Genomic DNA, 24519 nt, shown 5'->3' on the forward strand with positions numbered 1-24519 from the left:
ATAACATTTTGGATTTGATTTGCTAGCATTTTATTTACCTTTTTTCAGCTGTGCTCTTAAGTCAGATTGGTATTTTTTTTTTCTTTTAGTTTGTTTTTGCTACTTTTGTTAGTTTGGTACACCAGGGTTATTTTAGTTTGAAAACTGAATTGGTACACTTCCCATCCTCTTTTATGCTCTGGAACATTTTAAACAGCAAGGAGATTAAATTACTTAGGGGTTAAAAGAAATATACTTTATAACTCTGTGAAACAGGCATCTTTTATGGAGAATAATTTAACAACTTCTCCATTTCTTCTCTGACATTAGTCTTTTCAATTTTCTACTTCTTACTGAGTCAATGTGGCAATTATATGTTCTTGGAAATTTATCCATTTTAATGAGATTTTCCAAATTCATTGAGTTATACCTACTACTTTCTTATAATTAAAAAATCTTTTCTACATACGTTCTTTTCTACTTCTCCTTCCCAACACCGTAAATTTTTTATTTTCTCTTCACGATTACCCTTGCCATGCTTTTATTATTCTTTTCCAAGATTGTCTTGCATTTATTCTCTGATTATTGCCTTTTCTAATTCACTCATTTTTGCTTTGTGACCCCACATTTCTGCTTTCCTTAGGCTTCTTTTTCAGGGGAGCAGGGGCGAGGAAGATTGGCTATGAGCCAACATCTGCTGCCAGTCTTCCTCTTTTTGCTGAGAAGATTGTCCCTGAGCCAACATCCGTGCCCATCTCCCTCCGCTTTGTATATGGGACACGGCCACAGCATGGCTTGATGTGCGGTGCCTCAGTCTGTGCCCAGGATCCAAATCTGCAAACCCCAGGCTGACAAAGTGGAGCACGCGAACTTAACCACTATGCCACTGGGCTAGCCCTCCTTAGGTTTCTTTTTCTTTTTTAAATTTCTACTTCAATTAAATTGTTACTTCATTTAGTTTTACTATTCCTTAATAATAAAAGAAAATTTGTGTACAAATTTTTCTTTGCACAGCTTTGGCAGAATCCCAAACATTTTGATTTTGTTCTCATTACTATTTTGTAGCATAATGTTCATTTTCTCTTGGATCCAAGAGTAATTGAGGAAAAAAACTTTTTTATTTCCAAGTGATTGTATATTTAAATTGTCCTTTTGTTGTTCAGTTCTAATCTAATTGTATTATAGTTAATGACACTAGCTTAAAAAAAAAAGTTTTCTACTTGAAATTTATTAAAGTTTCATTTGAGAGTCAGCGTATGATCTAAGGATATTTGAAAGAAACGTATTTACATTTGTAGAATAGAAAATCTTGATTTGCACATATTAAATTAATTATATTAGATAAATTATTCAAATTCATCATAACTTTACTTAATGTTTATCCTCTTGAGGTGCCACAGACAGAAGAGAGGCTCAGGTTTCACAGTGTATCCAGTATCTATTGCCGCATAACAAACCACCCCAAAATTTAGTGTTTAAAACAATGACATTATTTCTCACAATTCTGTGAGTTGGCTGGGTTCACTCTTACAGCCAAATTCAACTGGTAGATCAGATGGGGGCTGGGTTCAGGAACAGTGGCTTGTCTCTGCTCCATGCTGCCTCTTATACTCTAGTAGACTAGGTTGGGCTTCTGCCTATGGTGGTGGAAACATTCCAAGAGGGCAAGCCCTAAGGGACAAGGATTTTTAAGTCTCTGCTTGTATCATCCTATTTACTGAAGTCCCATTGAACTAAGCAAGACACATGGCCTAACCCAGACTCAATGTGGGAGGGGACTATACAAGGGCATGGGTAATGAGAAGTAGGCTTCATTGGGGGCCATTAATTTGACCATCTACCACAAAAAGGGATTATAAATTGTCCTCGTAGTTCGGCTTATATTTCTAACAGTTTTGACCAAATAATCCTGTTTATACATTAATTCCATCTTTACCACAAATTTTAGTTTTCTCAAAATTATGTTACCTCCCCAGATTTCTTCTGGTTTGTATTTATAGGGCAATTGTTTTTGCTTTTATATCACTGGTGGGTGTGTTTCTTGAAAGCTTCTAGCTGGATTTTGTATTTGAAAAGGGGAGTTAAAACTATTCATGTTTAACAGGGACACAGATACGTTTGTTCTTTCTTCTACCATCTGATCATATATATGCTTTTCGGATTTTCCATTTCTTGGACTTTTCCTCATTCTCTCAACAACTCATAAACAAAAAATTAAAAAAAAACAAAATATTTATACAATGTTATAAACCAATGTTACTGCAATAAACGAAAAATTAAAAAAAAAAAACCAACTCAATCTCTCTCTCTCTCTGCTCCCTTTTTTCCTCTAAAAATTTGGATATGTTCTATTTTTATTCCATTACTAGTTATCTTTAAATTTTTTTAATGAATTTATATATCAAAGAAAAAATTTTGCAGTAGCTATTAATGCTCTTCAATGAAAGATGACAAAATAAGCATATTTTTACTTTCCCTTCTCCTCTGCCATCCTGTCTTCCCAGTTTCTATAATAATCTGGGCCTTTATATTTAGATTATTATGATAATTTAATCCAAACTCCTAATCCATTTATATGTGTTTTCTCTCAAGAATTATCCTCAACAGCTTTATCAAATTTCCAACCATTCCTTCAGCTTCACATATCAGACTACCTAACAGTGGTTCAGACACAAAGGACATTTAATTATACCATATAGAAAGGAGGGTAAAGGGAGGCGGGTCCAGGGTGCTATGCGGGCATCTCTCAGTTTCTCTTGACCTTCTCCTCATGGTCACAAGATGGATGCCACACACCAAATATTTCATCCTTAGACAATCATCTTAAAGGCAGGAAGAAAGGTCAGGCTACTTCACTGCCTGTCTTTATCAGGAAGCAAATTCCTCCCCAAGAAGACTAACAGGAGACTTTCCCTAACATTTCCTTGGCCAGAACTTAGTCATGTGCTCAGCCCTAGGCCAATCATCAACAACGGGCAAGAAATTGTCTTGCTTCATCCTTTGGGTCAGGGCATGTTGTCAATCACACAAAATTGGTATTCTGTTAGTAGGAAGGAAAGAAAAATGTTCATCCTATTGGCATCCAACAGTGAGTGCCACAATATATTAAAAATCGGGAGTTAGGCTCAACATTGTTTTACTGCTTACATCATTCACTGCCATTTCTTTTACATTATTTCTTTTACATTACTGAGTTAATTTGCTTCGGTAGCATATTTTCTGTGGAGTCTTTTTTTTTCAGTTGGGGTGGTACATGAATGGTTTACCCTTGTATAGCTGCCTGTCTGAAATGTCAGAATTTTGTGTAAGAAACAGAATTTTGTGTCATAATCGTTTTCCCTCAAAATCCCATGCATACTGCTTTGTTATCTTTGGCATTTACGTAGCAAACATCAAGACGATTTTTTTCCTTCAGAGGTAACCTGATTCTTCTGCTTGAGTGGCTTCACGAAGCAGAGAACACTTTTCTTGTCCATTGTTGAATCCCTGGTGCCTAACTCAGTGCCTGGAACATAACAGGCTTGTCATAGATATGTGTGGAATGAATGGATGAAAGAAAACAACTAAGAGCCAGTCGTCTGTGGAGACTCTGAAAGGAGCAGTTTTGCCTTCATATTAAAGAGTTCCTTCACCCTGCACGTTGTAACCACATAAAGCTATAGCCGGGAGCCAGCATGGCTGCCCTCACCATTGCCCTCTTGACAATGTTCTCGCCGTGCCAGGCATCATACATGAGCCCCCTAGTGGGATCCCTGCCCTGTGTGCACCCCAGTACCTGGGCACTTCCTGGACGCTTCAAGAGGATAGAGATTTGCCCTGTGATTTCCTGTAATTAATGTTTGTCCATAGCCCTTGTCACAACCAACCTTGGGAGTGTTACTAGGTTCAGGTGGGGGTCCCTCCCAAGACAGCCCTTTCTTTTCTGTGAGGTGAATTGAAGCTTGTCAAACCCTTCTCTCAAACTGATCTCATCTGCATCAAGTCATACAGAAATTCCTTGAAATGTCTGGTATGCAGGTGGAATCCTTTTTCAGTTTTCAACGACAGATTTTCCCCTATCACTATTTTCCTTTCGCTGTTTCAATGGGAGTTTGGTAGAGAGACAGGATGAGAAGTTCAATGTGAGGATTTGAATGTCTGTCACAGAATGGAAGTCTGTCCTTGCACTTTTCATAGTCTCTAGACAAAGTCCCTTCCACCTTATAAACCTATGGGATGTATAACTCCCCACCCCACCCCCCAACTAATCCCTCCTGTTTGGGGATACAAGAACGGTTTCTCCTCTATCAGCTCCATGCTCCCTTTCTGGGCTCCCTATTAAAAATATTTTGGATATCCTGGCTTTGTTTTTCTCTGTCTCATATCTTATCTCTCATAACTTTTTCCTTTTCCTCTGAGTTGGGGGAGAATTTCTTTCATCTCCAAGTCGCAGAGACTCCAACCAGTCTTTGGAGCTGCTTGGATTACCCGTGGAACCATCAACCTTCAAACTTCGATCCTGGGCTTTAGAGCCAGCCTGTGATCTCTTGGGAAGGAAGGATTCAAGCTTAATACACAACATCAGTGTGCATTCCCAAGGTAGACCTGAGAGCTGGGGGATGAGAGATGTTAAGCAGAAGGTCAGATCAGTCTTTGGACAACACCGGCCATGAAAATTACCCAGGTAGCTGAGGACAAAGCAAATGCCTCTTATGGCTTCGCGCCCCGCCCATCATGCTGGTGATGGACTCAGTGTAAGGTTTCCTATTTTTCTTTGGCTAGAGATAAGGAATACACTAATAGCTGAGGCTTCAAGGGGGGCAGATACTTGGACAACACCACTGTGGATTAGATTTCTTTTCCTAAACCCCTTAACACATTAAAATCTCCTCATTCTGCCTAAACACTGTTCTCCAGAGTCCTTTATAAAACCTCTTTTTCTCTCATACACAAATGACATCTGACCTTTGCTATCCTACTGTGCCAGGCATTCTTTACTGTTTTCCCTCTGAGCCCCACTGTCTGCTACTGCCACCGAGGAAGGTCCTGCAGCCACCTGAAGCCAACTCTGGTCATTGCTCTCTGAGGCTTGCCTGCAGGAACCGTAATTCCCTCAATGCTGCGGCCCATGGCTGTGCTTCTTCCATAAGAGTGTCTGGGCTGTTTACTCATTAATATCTTGGGTAATTGCCGAGCTAAACAGTTAGCTCAGCTGGCCTGAATCATTCAGGGAAGACTCTGGTGCTTGTGGCCCCACAATCACTTCCACAAATGAATCAGGAAGGAGGGGGAGGCTGATTACATACAGTGAGGAAGGAGACTCTTTAAACACATGCTCTATAATAAGTGTGTAGAAGAAAGAAAAGGGAAAACTGACAGTGGGATTTTACTGGCCTCTGAGTAGAATATAACATAGTTCTCTTGTTTGCACAGGGAGGAGAGGCTGTGATCTGCTTGTTACAGAAGGGACTATCCTTGAGCTCAAGGCCAGCTGAAGTAAGTGTGTGCAAAGGCAGCCCAGGGTGTTCCTAGTGGGGAGGCCACATATTCATCAGGCTCCACGTGCACACAGAAACAGATCTTCAGTAGCCAAGTGAGACGGCTGCAGTGCCTGTAGCTGAAGGAATGCACCCTCGTCTCCACACAGCTTCCAGGGGCTATGGCTGGAATTTCACTCAGCTCAGAGAGCAGTGTATTCCATACTGCTAAAATACAAAAACATCACACCACCCTTTAGGAAAAATGATCTTTGCTCTAATTTTTTTTTTACTGTAATTTTTTTTCTCATTCCTCTTACACCACAGGCTGAGAAATAAATTCAGAGCCCGATTATCTGTGAAACAATCCCCCATAGAAGGTGCGCACACACATATATGCTTATGCAAGTGCAAAGGAACTGATACGGAAATGATAAAGATAATGGTAGGAAAGTGACAGAAGGGAAAGGTATGTCGACTGAGTTTTTCCTTAAACAATAGCTATATTCATTGATATCAACCACTATGCTAAGCATGCAAATAAATTCTTGCATTTAGTCCTAATATCAACCCAATGAGTTCAGCATTATCCTTATTAAAAATGTGGAAACTGAGGCAGCATAGCACAGAAGCCTTGGAACCAGCTTGTTTTGCTTTCAAAATCAGGCTCTGCCACTTGCAGGGTAAGTTATTAAATTCTCTAAGTCCAATTGTTTTCCTATAAAAGGGGGATGGAGTCTAACTCAGGAGGTTGTTGTGAGGATTAAATGAGATATATAAGATGCTAAAGGCAGAATGTTAACACTTTAAGAGATTAGGTTTCCTCCTAGTTCTATAAATGTTCAAAAATTATTTTAGTTCAGTTTACAAAAAATTGTACATTTTTTAAAAAAGAAAACCCAACCCTGATTATCTGTTTGACTTGAATGAGTCAGAAGGTTTATAAAACTATAGATATAGACTGGCTCTTGAAAATGTTGGGGGAGAATTAAAGATTTCCAAGCACTAGAAGGTACTTTGATTTGGGTACTCTTTAGTTTACAAAATATCAAATTATCCCTGATTAAAAAGATTTCATAGTCCTGAAGGGGACAAGCTCATTGGCTTGAGTCTGCTGTTTCTTGCCTCCACCCACAACTCTGTGTATAGGAGGGGGCAGAGAGGAGGAAATTGCTGAACCTGACTCCTGCCAGCTTGGACGGCAAGCCCTCAGCCACAAAGAACTTGGCATGTATGTCCCAGCAGGAAACAAGGTGACAGGTCCCTTCTCCAGTCCTAGTTGCGGGCCCTGGAGAACAGAAGAAGGGGGTGGAGAACTCCTGATTTCTTCCCTTCTATAGCCTAGGCAGGCTAGTCTAGGCAGGAGACATAAGAGCTGCCAGAACAGGTCAAGGCTAGTCTGCAGGATGGAGACGGATGCTGAAGAAAGTCAGCGAGCACTTACAGAGTGTGTGTGCCCTGTACATGCACCGGTGTGGACATAGGAAACGATACACCCCAGGACTTACCATGAAACCCTCACCGTGGATCATTAAGGGTTGAAAGAACAGCAGAGTATCCTCTGACAAATGTATTGAAATGAATGGTTTCTCAAAGTAAATTTACACTGTTTTCAAAATCCGTTTCTACACTGATGTTGTCTGCTCAAACGTTGAGGCCAACAGCCTGGTGATTCCTTTTTGAAAGTAGGCCCTTCGGCTCATATGAAACAAACTTACAAGTCAACCCCGAGAGACCGAATGTTGGGCCAAGGAAACAGCAAGAGATTCTCCCCTGCCCCCCCACCCCCCAAGGAGAGTGGGTCTACCCTGAGCAACTAGGCTGGAGGGGTCAGGAGAAGAGAGTTAGTCCCTGAGCTCGAGGCATGTGGAGAATACTAGTGGTCACCGGCTCTCGGGGGCATACTGTCCCCTATGTACAGTCCCCAGGGAACCTATGGATGGTCCCTAAGGAACCTATGGTTCTTCCATTCTCTGCCCAGAATGTCTTCCCTCCACTTCCCCAAACTCCAGCACCAGGGGTCAGCTCAAGACCACAAATCCTGAAAGGGCCACCCAGGTGGCTCCTGCCAGTACACCCCCCTCTCAGGGCGCGCTTGGCTACACACTAGCCGGTTCTTGGCCTCCGCTTGCTGTGGCAGGGCGGTGTCGGGTGTACCGGGGATAGCAGTGGTAGATAAACAGGTGCCCCATAGACAAGAGACTCATCTTCATTACCAGCCGCAGTCCAGAGGTATGAAGGCCCGCTGATCTTAACAATGTGCCAGCCTGGGAACGTAGGGTGGCTGTGCTCGGGCGGCAGGCGGCCCTAGAATGGAGTGTTCCTTGCTGGGATGGGGACGCAGGTGGGAAACCCGGTTTAACAAATTATTCGCTTGATTCCGGGGAGCATTCTCCTTGGGCCAAGTCTTGGCAGGCGGCGTCCGAAACTCGCAGATCCCGTTCCGGGCCGCGTCCCCAGTCCCTTGCCGGGAGAGCCCTCTGCAGTGGCGGTCGGCGCAGGTGACGGACGTCCGGGAGGCTCCGCTCCCCCTCCTAGAGCCTAGAAGCGGTCACTGCGCCCCGTCTGCTCGGGCTCCGCAGTTGGCGCCGACCCCACGCGCGGGGCCCCGCGGCAGCGCTGGGCTGCTAGTCCGAGGGTGGTGTCTGAAGTCAGGCGCTTCCTGCCTTTTCCTCGGCCTGGGTTCCCCGCTCGCGCGGCGGGGCGCAGAGATTCCCAGGTTGCCCCGCCCCGCCGCCCGCGCCCTGCTTGGTGCGCGCAGCGTCCCCGCCCCCAGCCCCAAACCCCCACCCCCAGTGCTCTTAGGGGGGCACCCCCATTGGGGCGGGAGGGTGGTCCGCCGTGCCCCGGTCGCCGAGTGGCGGAGAGGTGACGGTAACCGCCTTCCCATTTCCGCCCGGCCGGCAGCGCGGCAGGGTGAGTGCCAGCAGTGAGGGCTCGGTCCTCCCTCCGCCCGCCCGCGCCGGGGGCTGGCCTTGCCTCGCCGGCGCCTTTTTCCCCCGCACCGCGGCGCCGCTTCGCCACTCGGGCACCGCAGGTAGGGCAGGAGGCTGGGGCGCCTGCTGCCCGCCGCCCGTAAGATGGTCACCTCGGCTGGACAGCTCGCCCTGTTCGCGCTTGGTACGTACGCTGCGCTGCACGCCTGCACCCCACGCCCCCCGCGGCACTCCGCTTTCCCCTGTCCTTCATGTCTCTCGCCCGGGGGTTTTCTGCGTTCGCCTAGGAGAGTGGAGGGAGGCTAATGCTTTTCAGGGGTTGGAGGCTGGGAGGCAAGGGGCGTCACTAGGGCTTACTAGGGATTTGGGGAGCCCATTCCAAAGAGGGGGACCGTCGGGCGTCCTGGGAAGTGGCCGCCTGGGCCGTGCGTGAGAACGCCCTCCGGGGAAAGAGAAGCGGTATGTGAACGGGCTTGAACTTTAATCGGCCGCGGCTGTGTGTGTCTGTTCGTACACTTGCCCACACCTACCAGCTTACCTGGCTGCCTCCAAGCCCGTCTTCACCGGCGTCGGTAGCGTGTAGACTTCGAGGGGTGACCGGCGTCCGACCCTCCGACCGGACCTTGCCTGCTTCCCTTTGGTACCTCCTGCCCACCCCTGCCCCAGCGACGGGCAGATGTTCATGGTCAGCAGAGGCGCCCTCAGTCTTCTAACTTTAAGAGCTCTTGAGCTTTGGGGTAGGTTTTGGATTTTTGTGCGGATTAATTGTTCTTTTAATTAACTTCTCCGGGAGAAGTGGTTTAATAAAGTGTCAGCCGAGGGCTAGAGTGAAACCCTAGACGGAGCCTTGCCAATTTCCTTTGAGTTTGTTTTTGGAAGAGAACGAGGGGGGAAGGGAGGAGAAGTTAAACCCTGAACACCCAGGTCGGGTCTGCGGAGCCGGTGCGTTTTCAGCGGTGAAGTTCAGAGGCCGGTCTGTAAGTGGCAAGGGGCGCAGCGCCATGCGCCGCCGGGCGGGCTTTTGCCCCTCGCGATCAGCTCGCTCCGGTGTTGAGATGGCAAATTAACAACCCAGGTGTCCTGTTATTACTGCAGCTTCCGTGAGGTGAATTGTTCTGTCGATATCCCCTGAGTTTAAGCCCGTAAAGCAAGTTGCTCGCTACAGGGTTCTCTATTAGAGTCTGAGAAAAGCTATGGAACCCCTCCCCCAATATGCTCAGCGCCGCAGCCTCACCCAGTTCCGCGTAGGGTTTCAGCGGGTTCGCGGACCCGCCTGTAATACTGCCGGTGAAACGCTGATTAAGAATCGCGGCGCGAGGGGAGGCATCATCGAAGGGAAATACGGCGCAGTGGTGGAACCGGAGGCTCCAAGCAGTACCCTCACCTGAAACTCACCAACAGGTGGCACGATTATGACCGGCTTTTTTCCTCCCTTTTTCCAAGACTTTCTTATTTTTTTGTATCGACGATTGTTCTGATTTTAGATTTTTTTTTTTTAAACAATAGAACATTACTGATACAGTAGAAGCCTTCCGTGTGCGGTTCCCTGTTGTAATATTTTTTGCAAACACTAGGAGTAACAATAATGATAGCTAATGCTATTTGAGTACTTACTCTGTGCCAGGCACTGTTCTAAGCGCTTGACTTGTATTAACTCATTTAATTTTCACACCAACCTAATGAAGAAGGTGTTATCCCCATTTTATAGAGGAGGAAAGGGAAGCACACAGGACCCACAGTTAGTAAGTACTGGGCCAGGATTATTAGAGTGTGGACAGAATGTGGATATGAAAAGTCGCCTACCTGGGGTCACTATAGTCCCATCTCCCAGGTTGGGGTTTTTCATTGAGGTGGGATTCTGTGGAATATTGTGGAACTTTCTGTTAAATTGGGTTTTCTGTTGGACTGCTAGGATCTTAAGGTGGTCTGAGGTTATTCAGTGAAAATTAAAGACAGGAAATGATGAAGGTAAGCAAATTTGAGGAAGCCTTTGAAAGTTGCCCCCCAGTCATAGTATACTTGCTCATGAAGACTGCATTCATTCATCATGTAATTTTTCTCTTGTCTAAAAATTCAACTTGATCCTTCCTTAAGAAAAAGATGTATGAACTTAAAAAGATTGATCAATATGTAAAAGCTGGCTCATACAATTCCAAAATGTGAGCAGAGAAAAAAGAAGGCAGGAGTAATTTACAGCAGTGAGGATTCCTTTTTATTTATATTTCTTTAAAAAAAAAAAAATTAGTTCTGTGCATTGACTAGAACTTCTGCCTCCCACCTCACTTTCCGCTAGATTACTAAATACTACTCACCATTGCCTCATGCAGCTTTCATTTGCACATTTCCTCCAGAGCTGCTTTCTTCTTTGATTTTTCTTAAGTTAATCAAAGGCAGGTCCAGGCAAATCAGCCAGTGTTCCATTGCTAACCAAGACCTGGAAAACTGGGTTCTCTCCCCTCCTTCCCCACCCTTGTAGGGACAGTCTGAGAAGGAACCAGCTGTTAGGAGTCTCAATTGATGCTCCTGATAACTTGGAACCTGAGCGTTGATTGATGTTTTGGCCGAGAGAATGTAGAGACTGTTGCTTAAATGGCAACACCAGAAAAGTAATCCAGGTTCCTGTGGGGGCTGCCCTCCCATGTCAGGTTTCCATCGCTGGTGGGGCAAACCTCACAGGGGCTTGGCACCTCCAGTCCTCTGTGCCCAGGGTGCAGGATGTGTAATCTTGGGCAAGGTATATAGCTTCTCTGGGTTTTCTCTTCTGTAAATGGTGATATTAATAGGGTTGTTGAATATATTAATGTAGAATGGTGCCTGGCACATAGTAAGAGCTTAATCAGTCTTAGCGCCATCATCATCATCATTGTTGTGGTTGTTACTCTGAACCTCATCGAATTCTAGATATCATTGCAGGTTATGTTGATTCCGTATCTGGGAGAGTTTATCTCCCACCTCTCACCCTTCCGAAGCCAGAAAAATACCACCCCACCTAAAAACTTACCTAATTATTTTGGTAAATATCATTTGGCAGATGACAAATCCAAGTTTGGGGGTTCTTTTGGACATTGTGAATTCTTTCATTTTTGATGCAAAACATTTGTATTTCCTCTTTGACATTCATGGGTCAGTTGTTTATTGAAGTCAGCACTAAGTTCCAGTTTTCTCATTGTAACGTAGGAATAATAAAACTACCCACCTCACAGGTTATTATGAGAATCAACTGAGATGGTAAATATGGAAGCTATTTAAAAACTATAAAAATGAAGGACTACATACAAAATGAAATTGATTTCATAATACAGAAATGGGTTTTATAATCCACAAAGAAACATTATTTTTATGGCAGCCCCCAGAAGTAAACTGGGTGTAGACCTACAGAAGGACGTCTTAGGACGTGAAGCATCATGAGGGGTGGGTAGAGATGAAATGGTCAGCTTCCCTGTGGATTCAGGACTGAGGGACCAGTAGGGTGCATGAAGTAAGACGTTTCTTTTCTCCATTACATGGAAATGATGTCTTTCAGAGTAGGCAGTGGAGGTTGGCCCAGGACACATGTTTTCCTTATTGGACAGCCATAATTAGGGAAAATTCACTTAGAACAAGGGCTATAAAGGTGAATATGGAAGCCTTAGAGTTACCCATATTTGCTTTTCTAAAATTTGGTTTCCTCAGGATAAAGTGATCTTTCTGTAAACACTCAGTGTACCCTGCAAAGGAGACCTTTCTTTTTTCTTTTTTTTTTTTTTTGTGAGGAAGATCAGCCCTGAGCTAACATACATGCCAATCCTCCTCTTTTTGCTGAGGAAGACTGGCCCTGAGCTAACATCTATTGCCAATCCTCCTCTTTTTCCATTTTTCTCCCCAAAGTCCCAGTAGATAGTTGTATGTCATAGTTGCACATCCTTCCAGTTGCTGTATGTGGGACGCCGCCTCAGCATGGCTGGACAAGTGATGCAGCGGTGCACGCCCGGATCCAAACCCCGGCCGCCAGTAGCAGAGCACACGTACTTAACCGCTAAGCCACAGGGCCGGCCCCAACGGAGACCTTTCTTATAGGAGTAAATGATGCTTCCTGTTACTGTGGTAACATACGAAAAATAGCTGACTTATCCATTAGCCCTACTATCTCTAAGGCCTTTTGAAACTGTGTTTGAACCTGGTGCTACTCTTTGGGCTGCCCACTAAAAGGGACGGGCAATGGGAAGTGGAGGTTAGGTCAACCAAGGTGGGACTAGCCTGACACACTGAATTGGGCATCTTGTGCTCAGTTTCACACTCAAAACCTCTGTAGTGTCTTCCACAGCAGTGCCCTTAAATCAGAACCACCTGGAGGGCTTGGTAAACCAGATCACAGAGCCGGAGGTGGGAGATCGCATGTCTAAGGAGTTCCCAGGTGTGGCTCATGCCACAAAGGGGAAGGACACTTTGAGAACCACTGCTCTACAGTCAATTGCTATTACGGAAACTTCTGGCTTAACCAATTGCGTTTTATCTAAAGTATGTTCTGACGTTTATAAACGCCACTCTGGTTTTATGGGCCATTATTAAAGGCCTGTCTTGCTGACTGGGGCAGAGTTAGAACTCTTGCTGAGATCTCTTAATTGTCGTAAGTATTCTTGTACTTTACCCATGGAAAATGTAACGATCCCGTGTTGTTAAACTTACACTGACCAACGCTAATCATGTCACACTTTCTTTTTTTGGATCACCAAAATTTGACTGTTTTTTGCTGCTATTTTAAATATTTTTAATTACTTCATTTTAAAGTATGAACTTAATTCTGTGCTAAAGGCTGATATGTTTCAGACTGCATCTAGATAGAAGATCAGGGTACTTTTACAGAGACTTTTGCTTTTGTTTGTTTGTTTTTTTTTCTTGTGAAATGTCAGGTATAAAAATCTTTCATAGAATCTGGAAACCCAGAAATCTACACTACCAGAACCATCTCGTAGGAGCTCTTCATTTCAAGTCTAAGGCACATTCCTTTTAGACCAACTCTAAAAGTCTGGGTAAATTCTTCTGAAGCATTATGAATTGGTTGTATTGAATATGACTTAAATAGTTGTTACCTGGGCTTAGAAAAAGTTGGAAGTTTATTGAAATGGAATTTTATGTATTTGCTAGTACATTTTTGTTTTTTCTTAAGTCAGAGGAAACAATTTTCTTTCATGTGGAGTCTCTCCCCTGTCAAGTGAATTCTATGCTCAATACTTTTGCCTTTAATTTTTTGTTGTCCTGTTACCTTGAAAAGCTTTCAGTTTTCCCCACGTTAAAGTTTGTACTTATCAAGTACTCGTAGATGGTTAGCGTTTCCTCAAGAAGAGATGTACACATAACTTGTGTAACAAGCTTGTGTAACTTTGTGGAACTTCAGCCTGCTATCGCCTTGCCTTTTTTGGTTTTAATCTTTGAATGTGTTAGCTTTTCTGGCTGGGAACCTCGGCAACAGAGCCCTGGCCCCTCTATGTCCTACCTTGGATTAACGTTGGTTGATGCTTGCCCTCTCTTCCTTCCTAGTTTGAGGGCTGCTTGAGAGCAGAGACCATTGGTCTTCATCTCTGCCCTTGGCACCTCTGAGCACAGGCCAAGCCTCAGAGGAAAGCACTAAGCCGTTGATGATTCCTTGGGGTGCCCAGTGCTGGATACTCCAAATGCACACTCAGTTGGCAAACACTTGGCCATGTAGTTAACATTAATCCTGAAAAACTCTTTATTATGATAATAAAGGGTGGTTGCATATACATTCTTGCAACACCAATACAATTAGTCTTCAGAATTGTCTTTTATTGTTGTTTTTAAAAAATAGATTATGATTTAATGTTTTAATTGCGAAAACATTTTTTCTCTAGAACATTTGGAAAATTGAAGAAAGCATAAGAGAAAAGGTGTTTTAATGACCTGTAATTCCACCACCCAAAGATAACCATGATTAACATTTTGTTGTAGAGTCTGATGGATGAATGTATAGATTAGATATTCTTTAAAAGCCTATATGAATTCCAGCGGGCTTATTTACACTGTTTAACTTACTTGTTTTTGCAATGTAACAATCTTTCATAATAAACATTTTTTATGTCATTAAACATTCATCCACAATCATTTTTAGTGGCTGGAAAATAGTCCTGTGACTATATTTACTAAAATTTAACCAATTTTGAAGCCCTCTGGCCATATAGGTTCTTCTTATTTCTCACTGTTATGAATAATCCACACACTGTTGTTGGGAATATAAATTGATACAACTTTTTTGGAAGTCACTGGAGCAATGCTTATCAATTTTAAGTGGCATAACTTTGAGTCATCAATTCTAGCTTTTTATATAAATCCTACATACATACTTACTGAAATGTGCAAAGAAAAATTTAAAGGATGGTAATTGCTGGCTTGTTTATACTACTAACAAGTTGCCAGTACCACACTGTTATAACTTAAAGGAGATTCCTTAAATGTTATTTTTGTATATTAATACAATGATTTACTATGTATCTCTTTAAAAGAATAAAGTTTTTCATGATCTATTAAATTTTGAAAGGCAGGTTCTAGAACCATATGTATAGTCCAGCGCCCTCGTTTGAATTGGTCAATTTTTTATAACAAGTATATATTAAATTTAAAATGCTTAAAGTTAAGGAAGATAAATGATACACAGACATTCATGTACAGAAATTTTGGGCACATCTTTGATTATTTAGGATAAATTCCTAGCAATTGGCCTTTTCTCCCACCAGCAGTATGCAAATACCCGTTTTCTTGAATCTTGCATAACACCTGAAGTTAGTTTTAACATTTGCCAAGTTGATTGGAGAAGAAAATCTCAGCTCAATTTTAAAATATTTAATATTTGTTAGGGTGAGTAAATTTGTTGACCATTTGTCACCTCGTTATTTGCATCTTAACCTTTTCAAATTTTTTTCTTACTGATTGATCATCCTTTTCTTAGAGCTTTGTAACAACACTTTTATAAAAAGGATATTAATACTTGGCAAGTATTTCTCCCGCTTATTGTTTGTCTCTTACTGTTTTGTAAATGGTACTTTTGACATACCGAAGGTTTTTATTTTTATGTAGCAGAAGCTATCAATCTTTCCCCTTAAACTTTCTACCTTTGCTTGTATATTTAGGAGAACCTTCCTATTCTAAGAAAAGGCAAATATTTATTTTTTTCTTCTAATTCTTTAGTGGTCTCATATATTATGTTGAACTATTCTATCTCTAATTTATTCTGGCATACAATGTGAGGTACAATTCATATTTCATTTTTTTTAAAACAGCCAACCAGTTAGTAGTCTCGATTACCATTTGTGGAATAATCTATCCTTCCCCCTGTGGTTTGAAACTCTATTTTTATTGTATGCTAAATTCTTATAAGTACTTGACTCAGTGGAATTTCACTTTGGTTCCATTATTTTGTATTTTTACACTTCTTGTGGACTTGTTCATTCATGTATTCTACAAATATTTATTGAGCAGCTGTCCTGTGCTGGGACCCTCTAGATGCTAGGGAATCCACCAAGAATGAGACCAACTCCTGTCCTCATGGAGCTTGTGTTCTAGCAGGTGACACCTTTCCCCTACTCTCTATTCTAATTGGTTATTGCTGGTATTTAAAAAGCTTTCTGGACTGGCCTGGTGGCGCAGGCGGTTAAGAGTGCATGCTCTGCTGCAGCGGCTCGGGGTTCACCGGTTGGGACCCTGGGCGCAGACCGACGCACTGCTTGTCAAGCCATGCTGTGGCGGCGTCCCATGTAAAGTGGAGGAGGATGGGCACAGATGTTGGCCCAGGGCCAGTCTTCCTGGGTAAAAAAGAGGAGGATTGGCATTGGATGTTAGCTCAGGGCTGGTCTTCCTCACAAAAAAAAAAAAAGGTTTCGGGCCGGCCCGGTGGCGCAAGCGGGGTATGCTGGTTCGGATCCTGGGCTGCACTGACACACCGCTTGTCAGGCCATGCTGCGGCGGTGTCCCACATAAAGTGGAGGAAGATGGGCACAGATGTTAGCCCAGGGCCAGTCTTCCTCAGCAAAAAAAAAAAAAAAAAAAAGAGGACGATTGGCAGATGTTAGCTCAGGGCTGATCTTCCACACCAAAAAAATAAATAAATAAAAAGCTTTCTTTTAAAAAATATTGTAATGGTTTTTGTTAATTCTAATAGTCTTTCAGTTGATTCTCTTAGGTTTCATAGGTAGATGATCATGTAATCTTGAATAGTGATAAATTTACCTCCTTCCTTTTAATATTTTGATCTCTTATTTTTCTTATAGTGCTGGGTAGAACTTTAAGAACAACATTTTTTTTAAAGGCAGTAGATATCCTTGTATTTTTCTTTGACTTACAGAGAATCTTTGTAGCATTTAACAGCTAAATATGAGGCTGACTTTTTGGTTATATATACGTGAGTATGTCTTTATATATACATATATGTGTGAATGTGTATTTACATATGTATATGTACATATAGACTTTATCATGGTAATAAAATATATTCCCTTTGTAACTTACTAAAAGATTTGGCATTTTGCTTTGTTTTTTAAAGCAAGAGAGATAATGTGTGGGTTTTTTCCCAAATGTTTTGAGGACATTTATTGACTCAATTATGTTAAAGCCATCCTTACATTCCTGAAATCAATCTTTCTTGGTTGTGTGGTATTTTCTCTGTATATTCTGCTAGATTTGGCTCATCCTGAAGTGTTTGGGGCCTTATTTTCTTTTTTAGGTTTTGATGTCAGCGTTATGTCAGCTTTATAAAATAAATTTTAAAAAATTCCGTCTGTTTTTATGCTCTGGAATAGTTGAAATATCATGGAAACCAATGGTTCTGTGAAGGCTTGAAAGAAATTGCTTATGAGGCTTCTGGGCCTGCTCCCTTTTTAGTGGTCAGTTTAAGTTTTCTATGTCTTGAGTCATTTTTGGGTAATTATTTCTTTTCTTCACAATCTAGTCAATTCAGATTTCTAAATTTTTAGCACAGATTTATAAATGATCTCCTTTTAATTAAAAATTTTTCTTTGGTACCTGCAGCCTCAGTTAATGTGACTTTACCAAATATGAAATAAAGTAAGCACCTAGGCCCCCAAAATAAGATATATTTTTAAGTTTGTTTTTCTTGATAATTATACTTTGAAAAAAAAACTTTTTTTAATCATTAAATCAAATTTAAGTCAAAGCTTCATATTTGAGAGTATTGCCAGAAGCCGAGGTAAACAACTAGTTTATCTGCATAACTGCATGTGCCAAAGTAACAAATATTACAGTAATATACAATTACAATATTATACAATATTATAATTATACAATGTTACAATATTATAGTGGCAAAGTAACAAATATTACTTTGTTATAGTAATGTCATTTCTGATTTGGATGATACATGGCATTGTAATTTCTAGCAGAGGCTGCTAAGTACCTTCCTGATGGTTCCTTACTGTTGAAAAGTTTAAAAACCTCCAAATACACTATCGTGTCCATTAGATGCTACTACAGTGCTTGGAGCAAGATGACCAATGCCTGTGTGGGAGATTTCTGTGGTTCGCTCATTGGCTTTTTGTTTATTTTTTGTATTGTTTTTAAGATCTGTCCTTCTAGGTAAAAATATTGGATTCTTACAAAAAGACTGTGTCTTCATCTTGGGTTCTTTAGGGCCTTTAATCTGAGTTTGAATGAGGTCAGCAAACAATTCTCCTGGGCACTTAGAAGATAGATGTACCTTGACTGCTCTTCCGTCGTCTCTGGCCAGGTCTGAGGCACTCTCTGTGTAATTACTGTACTTCCAAGAGGTGCAGGAGATTAACCTGCTAAATGGTACACGTAATGTGGTGACACAAAAGCGGCTGGAGCTGATAAATGGGAGTTTTGCAATTACACACTCTGCTCCCCTCCCTCTGCCAGGCCTTGGCAACCAACGGGGAAAACACAAACTCGAGATACTTCTTTTGATTGAAAGAAACAGCATAAACCCTGTAACTTTTACCATGGCAGTGGCTCTGAGGAATTGGCGTATGAATCACAAAGGGACATAACCTGTTCACCTTGTCACTGAGCTCAGCTGGAAACTCAGGGCTTGAGCACTTCTCACCTTGGGACGGTTTCTGGGTTATTATTTTTGCACTGGAGGAGCACATTATGGGGCCAGTTTGCATGCCGCACACACTCCCTGCCAGCAAATTTAAACAGTGACAGCTGTTTTTTTGCACATAGCAAACCTTGGGTGTTATAATTAGGGTTTCAGGGGATGAATCATAGGTCCCTGAACTAGAATGAAAGCAAGCCTGGGGCCTGAGCGTTTTTTAGGGAGGTGAGGTAAACTCATAGATCACATAGATGGGGAATCCTTCTGGATCTGAGCTCTGCCTAAACCTCATCAAGCACTCACTTGCCCCTCAAAGAAAATCCCCAAAACAAACGTACCTTTTGTGCTGGCCACGGTGCAGGCCACTTAGTGTTCTCAGAACCTGCACACCCTCTGGTCACCACCTCCCTGTGTGGGGCATTCAGGAGACACTCCTTCTCTGCCGGCCTCAGTGAAATCCTACTCCTTCTTTATCCGAGATGAATTAGAAAGCAGAGTGTACAAACAAAAGAATCTAAAAAGCACTCCCAAATTCAACTCATCAGAGAGATCCTCTGGCGAGGTTTAACTACCATGTATCTTACCAGATGTCTTTCTGTGGATGGATACAGATATTTGTACGTTCACTTTTTTTCCTACAAAAATGGCATTTAGTATTTTAAAATCTGCTTTTCACTTACAGGATATAGGGAAAATATTTCCATGACAAAAATGCGAATATATTTATCAACCTATTCTTTTTTTAATGACTAACACGTTCCGTTATACGATTCTATCCTTGTTTATTTATCCATCCCTTATTGATAAAGATGTAGGTTGTTTTAAATATTCAAACCTGAAATGAAAATTCTTGCAGCTAAATCATTACCAGCATGTTTTAATTATTTCCTATGGACAGATCCCCAGAAGTGGATTACTAGGTCAAAAGGTCCATACTGGCCTGGCCCCATGGCTTAGCGGTTAAGTGTGAGTGCTCCGCTGCTGGTGGCCGGGGTTCGGATCCCAGGCGCGCACCCACGCACCGCTTCTCCGGCCATGCTGAGGCCGCGTCCCACATGCAGCAACTAGTAGGCTGTGCAACAATGACATACAACTATCTACTGGGGCTTTGGGGGAAGAAAATAAATAAATAAAAATTAAAAAAAAAAAAGGTCCATACTTTTTCACTTCTTAATGTTTTGACAATCTGCCCTCCAATAAAGCTATACAAATTTATACTTGTTAGCAAACTTCCCTATAATGAATATTATCATTTTCTAGACTTTGCTAATCATGTTGACAAAATGGTGTCTCCTTGTTTTAATTTGTATTTCTTTGGTTAAAACCAATGTTTGGTGCAACTGACTGCTTTTTCATGTTTGAGTATTTGAATTTATTTTCTTGTGAGTTACGTATTTCTGTCCTTAGATCATGTTTTGAGTAGGTGAGTTATTTTCTTATTGATTTGTAAGCAGTTTTTAAAAGGGGATTTTAAATATTTTCTTCATTTTGCCTTTTAAATTTATATGTGTTGTGTTTGGGTTTACAGAAGTATGATTTTGCTTTCATTTTTAACTTTTCAAGACTTAAAATCTGTTCATTATTCCTTCATGATTTCTGCTTTATCTTGCAGTACGAAGGGATTTGCTATGACTCTATGATCTCTCATTTCCCCTTGTACTTTTTTGTTGTTACATTTTGGATTTCAGTTTCATATCTTTGGGAATGTATTTTGGTGTAAGATGTGAGATAAGAATCTGACTTGCCTTTTTGTCAAATAATGATCCAGTTACTCTAACACCATTTGTTGAATAATTTATTCCCTACTCAGTGATTTCAAATCCCGCTTTTGTCACTTGATACATTCTCAGGAGTACTTGGGTCTGTTTGTGGAGTTTCTGTTCTGTTCCATTAATCTGAGGCTCACCCTGTAATGAACCATTCTTTTGGGTTGGGGATGTGTCATTGCCCCAGGAAGTCAGGGCAGAAAATCTTGAGAACTAGGAAAGTAGACAGTGTATTATAGTGGGTATCACTCACTTTTCCGTTTCATGACAGGACTTCTACTTCCCTCCCAGCTAGGACGTGTTGGAGGAAGAAACGCTTGTGGTGGTGGAGGAGAGGCACACTTACTGTGGTGGTGGAGGGGAGTACTTACCATGTTTTGATCCCTGGGGAGAAAGGATGACTTGCCTCATTCCTCAGCGTGGTTGAAAACTGATGGGCACTGGGTTTCCCTGTCTTGAAAAGCATGGTGAACCTGCCTGTGTGCTGCTATTCTTTCTGGAACTTCATGCTTTGCAGGAATTGGGGGTTACGAGGCAGGCCTGCAATTCTCCATGTGACATTCTGGTTAACTGAGACTGTATATTTCCATGTGTAGTCTGCTGTTGTTGGATGAAGTCGTCTATAGATGTCAATCATATCCAGTTGGTTGATGGTGCTGTTGAATTCAGCTTTGTCCTTACTGCTTCGCTGCCTGCTGGATCTGTCCACTTCTGAGAGAGGGCTGTTGAAGTCTCCAACTATGATAGTGAATTCATGTATTTCTCTCTCTAGTTTTATTAATATTTATTTATTTATTTATTTATTTATTTATTTTTTCCCCCAAAGCCCCGGTAGATAGTTGTATGTCATAGTTGCACATCCTTCTAGTTGCTGTATGTGGGACGTGGCCTCAGCATGGCCAGAGAAGCAGTGCGTCAGTGTGTGCCCGGGATCCGAACCCAGGGCCACCAGCAGCGGAGCACGCGCAGTTAACTGCTAAGCCACGGGGCCGGCCCTAATTTTTGCCTCATGTATTTTGATGTTCTGTTGTTAGGTGCATACACGTTAAAGATTGATAAGTAACTTCATCATTCTTTAATGATTCAGAAGCTATTTCAGGGTCTCTCAGTGGCTGAAGGTCATCATTAGTACACTCTCACCCCACGTGGTACCTGTAGTTGATGCAAAAATTTTATTACTCTCTGTGAATGAGAAGTCCCAATGAGTGGAGTTTTCTTCCTCACTTAGTTAAGCAAAACTCTACTCTATTTTAACTTTCCTTGTGGAGAGAAAAAAATATAAAAGGCATTACTCCAAGTTCCTGAACTAGTGCTCTATTAGGATCAAGAGATTGGGACCTTCTTTGATTGAGGCCATCATTTCAAATAAGTTCTTATTTTGAATCCTCTGTAGGTTGTAGAAGGTTTCAGTGAATGGACTGGTTATGCCCCAGTGAACCACTTGAAAGTTAGAGATTTACGCTTAGGAAAACAGCATCAACTCACTGTGTAACGTGAGCTTATTTTCTTGTAAAGTGCCTTTTTCCTCTCTTATGGAAGAGAGGGGAAAAATAAACAACACAGTCCTTTTAACTAATTGGATTTTTTGGATTTCAGATAAAAGGCAGGACATTTTTCTTTTAACTGTAATAACAGAAGCATTTGGAGTATCTCAGCTGTCATCCCGTGTAGAGTATATCCAAGTGATCAAACAGTAATTGTGATTTTTCTGAACCGAGCCTAGTGTAACATTTGGTTCTTAATTCACCCAATGTAGCTACTTTACTGAATGTTGTATTATAGAGCCAAAGGGATGAATAACAAAAATAAGATCTATCAGCTTGAAGTGAGGGATGCTATTTATTTGTTGGTTTAGGTTATTTTATACATATATTGTTCACTTTGGCAAACATTTAACTGTGTATCAGATTCTCTGCTGGGTTTGGTGATACTAGTGCAAAGAGGGCCATGACCTAGCCCTTGCCCCCAGCCCCTGAATTCCTTGTAGCTTGTGGCAGAAGCAGACACAGTTTTTCACAATATGATGAGATACACAGTGGGCACCTTGGGCTCAAGAGGAGGGTTCTTGGTATGACAGGGCAAGGTACTCTTTGAAGACATAATGGCCATCACTTAGAACAGTGTCTGCCACATGCTAATTTCTTTAAGTGCCTTATGTGTTGCCCAAACTCCTTTAACCCATCTAGCAATCCTATGAAATATGGTGATTATCCCCATTTTACAGGTGAGGAAACTGAGGCACAAAAATGTTAAGTAACTTGCTCAAGCTCCCACAGTCAGCAAATGGCAGAACAAGGATTTGAAGCCAGGACCCTTGCTTGCTGGGCTAGCCATCCTGCTATTCTACTTCTCTGTGTCAGTCATGGAAGGCTGTGGATGCTGAGGTGCCTGGAGTCGATCGTGTGTGAGAGTGCCATTTTGTAGCCAACATTAGGCTAAATGTAATCAGACTTTCAGAGAGCCGCTCCCCTAAATATTTACCATGTTGAGAGTAACTGCCATGTAGGCAATTGTCATGCTGGCTGAAAAGAAATTTTGCTACTTCCTAGTGCCATGAAATATCATAAAGAAACAAGTGTAGTAGAGTTGATTTTTCCCTCCTTCAGTCGAAAGTTCAGGTGTTCAGATGACAGATAATCACAAGGTGTGCTACTTAACATTTTGTTGTGACCAGGAAGCCTCTAATAATAAATTCGTTAATGGAGGCCTGTTTGCATTTCTACCATGTATTTGAAAAGGTGTTTGTTTTCAAAGGTGATCTCTTAGATTTATGCAGGGAGCCTGTCCTGCAGGGGGGTGACATGCTTGAACGTCACAGAGCATGTGAACTGTAACCTCTGAGGCCTTCTGCTAGGGTGCTGGCTTCACCTCCTCCTCACCCCGTTTCTCTGCGTCCCCAGTTGAAATTTCCCCCAAATAATAGCGGGAGATGGCAGCGTCTTGAACACTTGTGCTTCAACACTCTTGTTTCTTCACAGTCCAACTAAAGATAGAATCTGTGTGAGCACATTTGCTACTAGCTGGCTTTCAGACCCTTCACACCCAAATTTGGCAATGACACAGACCCACAAAAACACACGCACTTCCGTTGACTTGATAGGACAGCAGATCAGAACAAAAACATCAATTACTGTTTCACTGTGTGTAGGAATTTCTTTCATTCAGCTGGCAGCATTTTTTGATGGCTTTTGCACCTCTGAATAGATAGTTTAATATTTGGATCCCCAGGGCTTAGAGCAGGGCCATGGTGTGGACAGGCTACAGATATTTATTAAAGGTGATTTTTGTTCCTTTAGGTGAAGGTAATGGAGGTATTGGCAATCAGTATATTACTAACACACAAAGCAGTCAGTGGGATGGACCCCTTTTGCAAAGAGTGAGCTTCTGAAAAAAATGTGGGTTTTAAAAATCTGTATCTTATTTCAAGGATCTTATTTGATAATCTGTTTCTAGACCAATCTTCCTTAATTTGTTTATAAACCCAAATTGTTCCCATGGCTGGTTTGCTTAAAGTAGATTCCCTGCTCTAGGGTGCCGCCCCCCAGAAAAGGTTGAGTAGTTGATAATTGTGTAAAAACCCATCCTGCTGGCCCATGGAAAAGGAAAACTTGATGTTTTATGGAGCCAGGAAACTAAACTATCTCCTGAGATTTAAACACACAGATAGTAGCTCCTTGTAAAAATTCTGTTGTTCTCGGAGCAGAGGGCCTGCTTGTCTTTTCTTGGGCCTTTTCCACACTGCGCTATAGACTCCTTGATCTTCATTTGCGTCACCAAATCTCTCAGTGACCCACTATCTACCATTTCTTCCTCTGATTGATGCTCTTTAGTTGTAACATTCAACAGGACGAAAACAAAAAATTCTGCTCTTTTGGAAGAGAGCAGTCCTTTTGGGGCAAAATTTCTTCATCTTTTCAGCTTGCGCCTCAGAACTCAAGGAACCAAAACGGCATGGAGCTGGTGTGTGATGACAAGGAAAAGACTTTGGGGAAATAAGCCTCGCTGTTTTCACCCCGCAGTAAAGAAAATAAACGAGCTTAATCATTCTTAGATGTGTTTCACCTACTAATCAGGGAACAACACTTTCCGGCTGTTTTCTGTGCTCCTGTGGGAGGAACCGCCTGAAGCAAGGAGAGGGTTCTGCTCCAGTGGGTGACTGTTCACAGGCCAACGATGGAGACGTGCTGTCTGAGAGAGGCAGCTCCCGCTGCAGGGAGCTCCCACAAGCCCGCTCTGTGGATGGACAGTTTTTCTGAGCTCCCAGCCTTAAAAAGTGAACTGCAGGGGTGGATGTGGGTATGTTTTTATCCCAAAAATTA

At 42.1% G+C, this 24519-nt stretch overlaps 1 protein-coding gene across 2 annotated transcripts in view; it reads left to right on the forward strand.

The window, feature by feature from the left end:
• The first annotated feature begins 8312 nt into the window (after positions 1-8312).
• TGFA (transforming growth factor alpha) overlaps positions 8313-24519 on the forward strand; it is a 104738-nt gene continuing 88531 nt past the window's right edge. For both annotated transcript variants that reach the window (XM_058551004.1, XM_058551003.1), the window contains exon 1: positions 8313-8555. In XM_058551004.1, the coding sequence (XP_058406987.1) occupies positions 8516-8555 (40 nt within the window). In that variant the 5' untranslated portion in view covers positions 8313-8515. The remainder of the gene's footprint in view (positions 8556-24519) is intronic.

Source organism: Diceros bicornis, chromosome 12, assembly GCF_020826845.1.
Source record: "Diceros bicornis minor isolate mBicDic1 chromosome 12, mDicBic1.mat.cur, whole genome shotgun sequence".
Classification (NCBI taxonomy): Eukaryota; Metazoa; Chordata; class Mammalia; order Perissodactyla; family Rhinocerotidae; genus Diceros; species Diceros bicornis.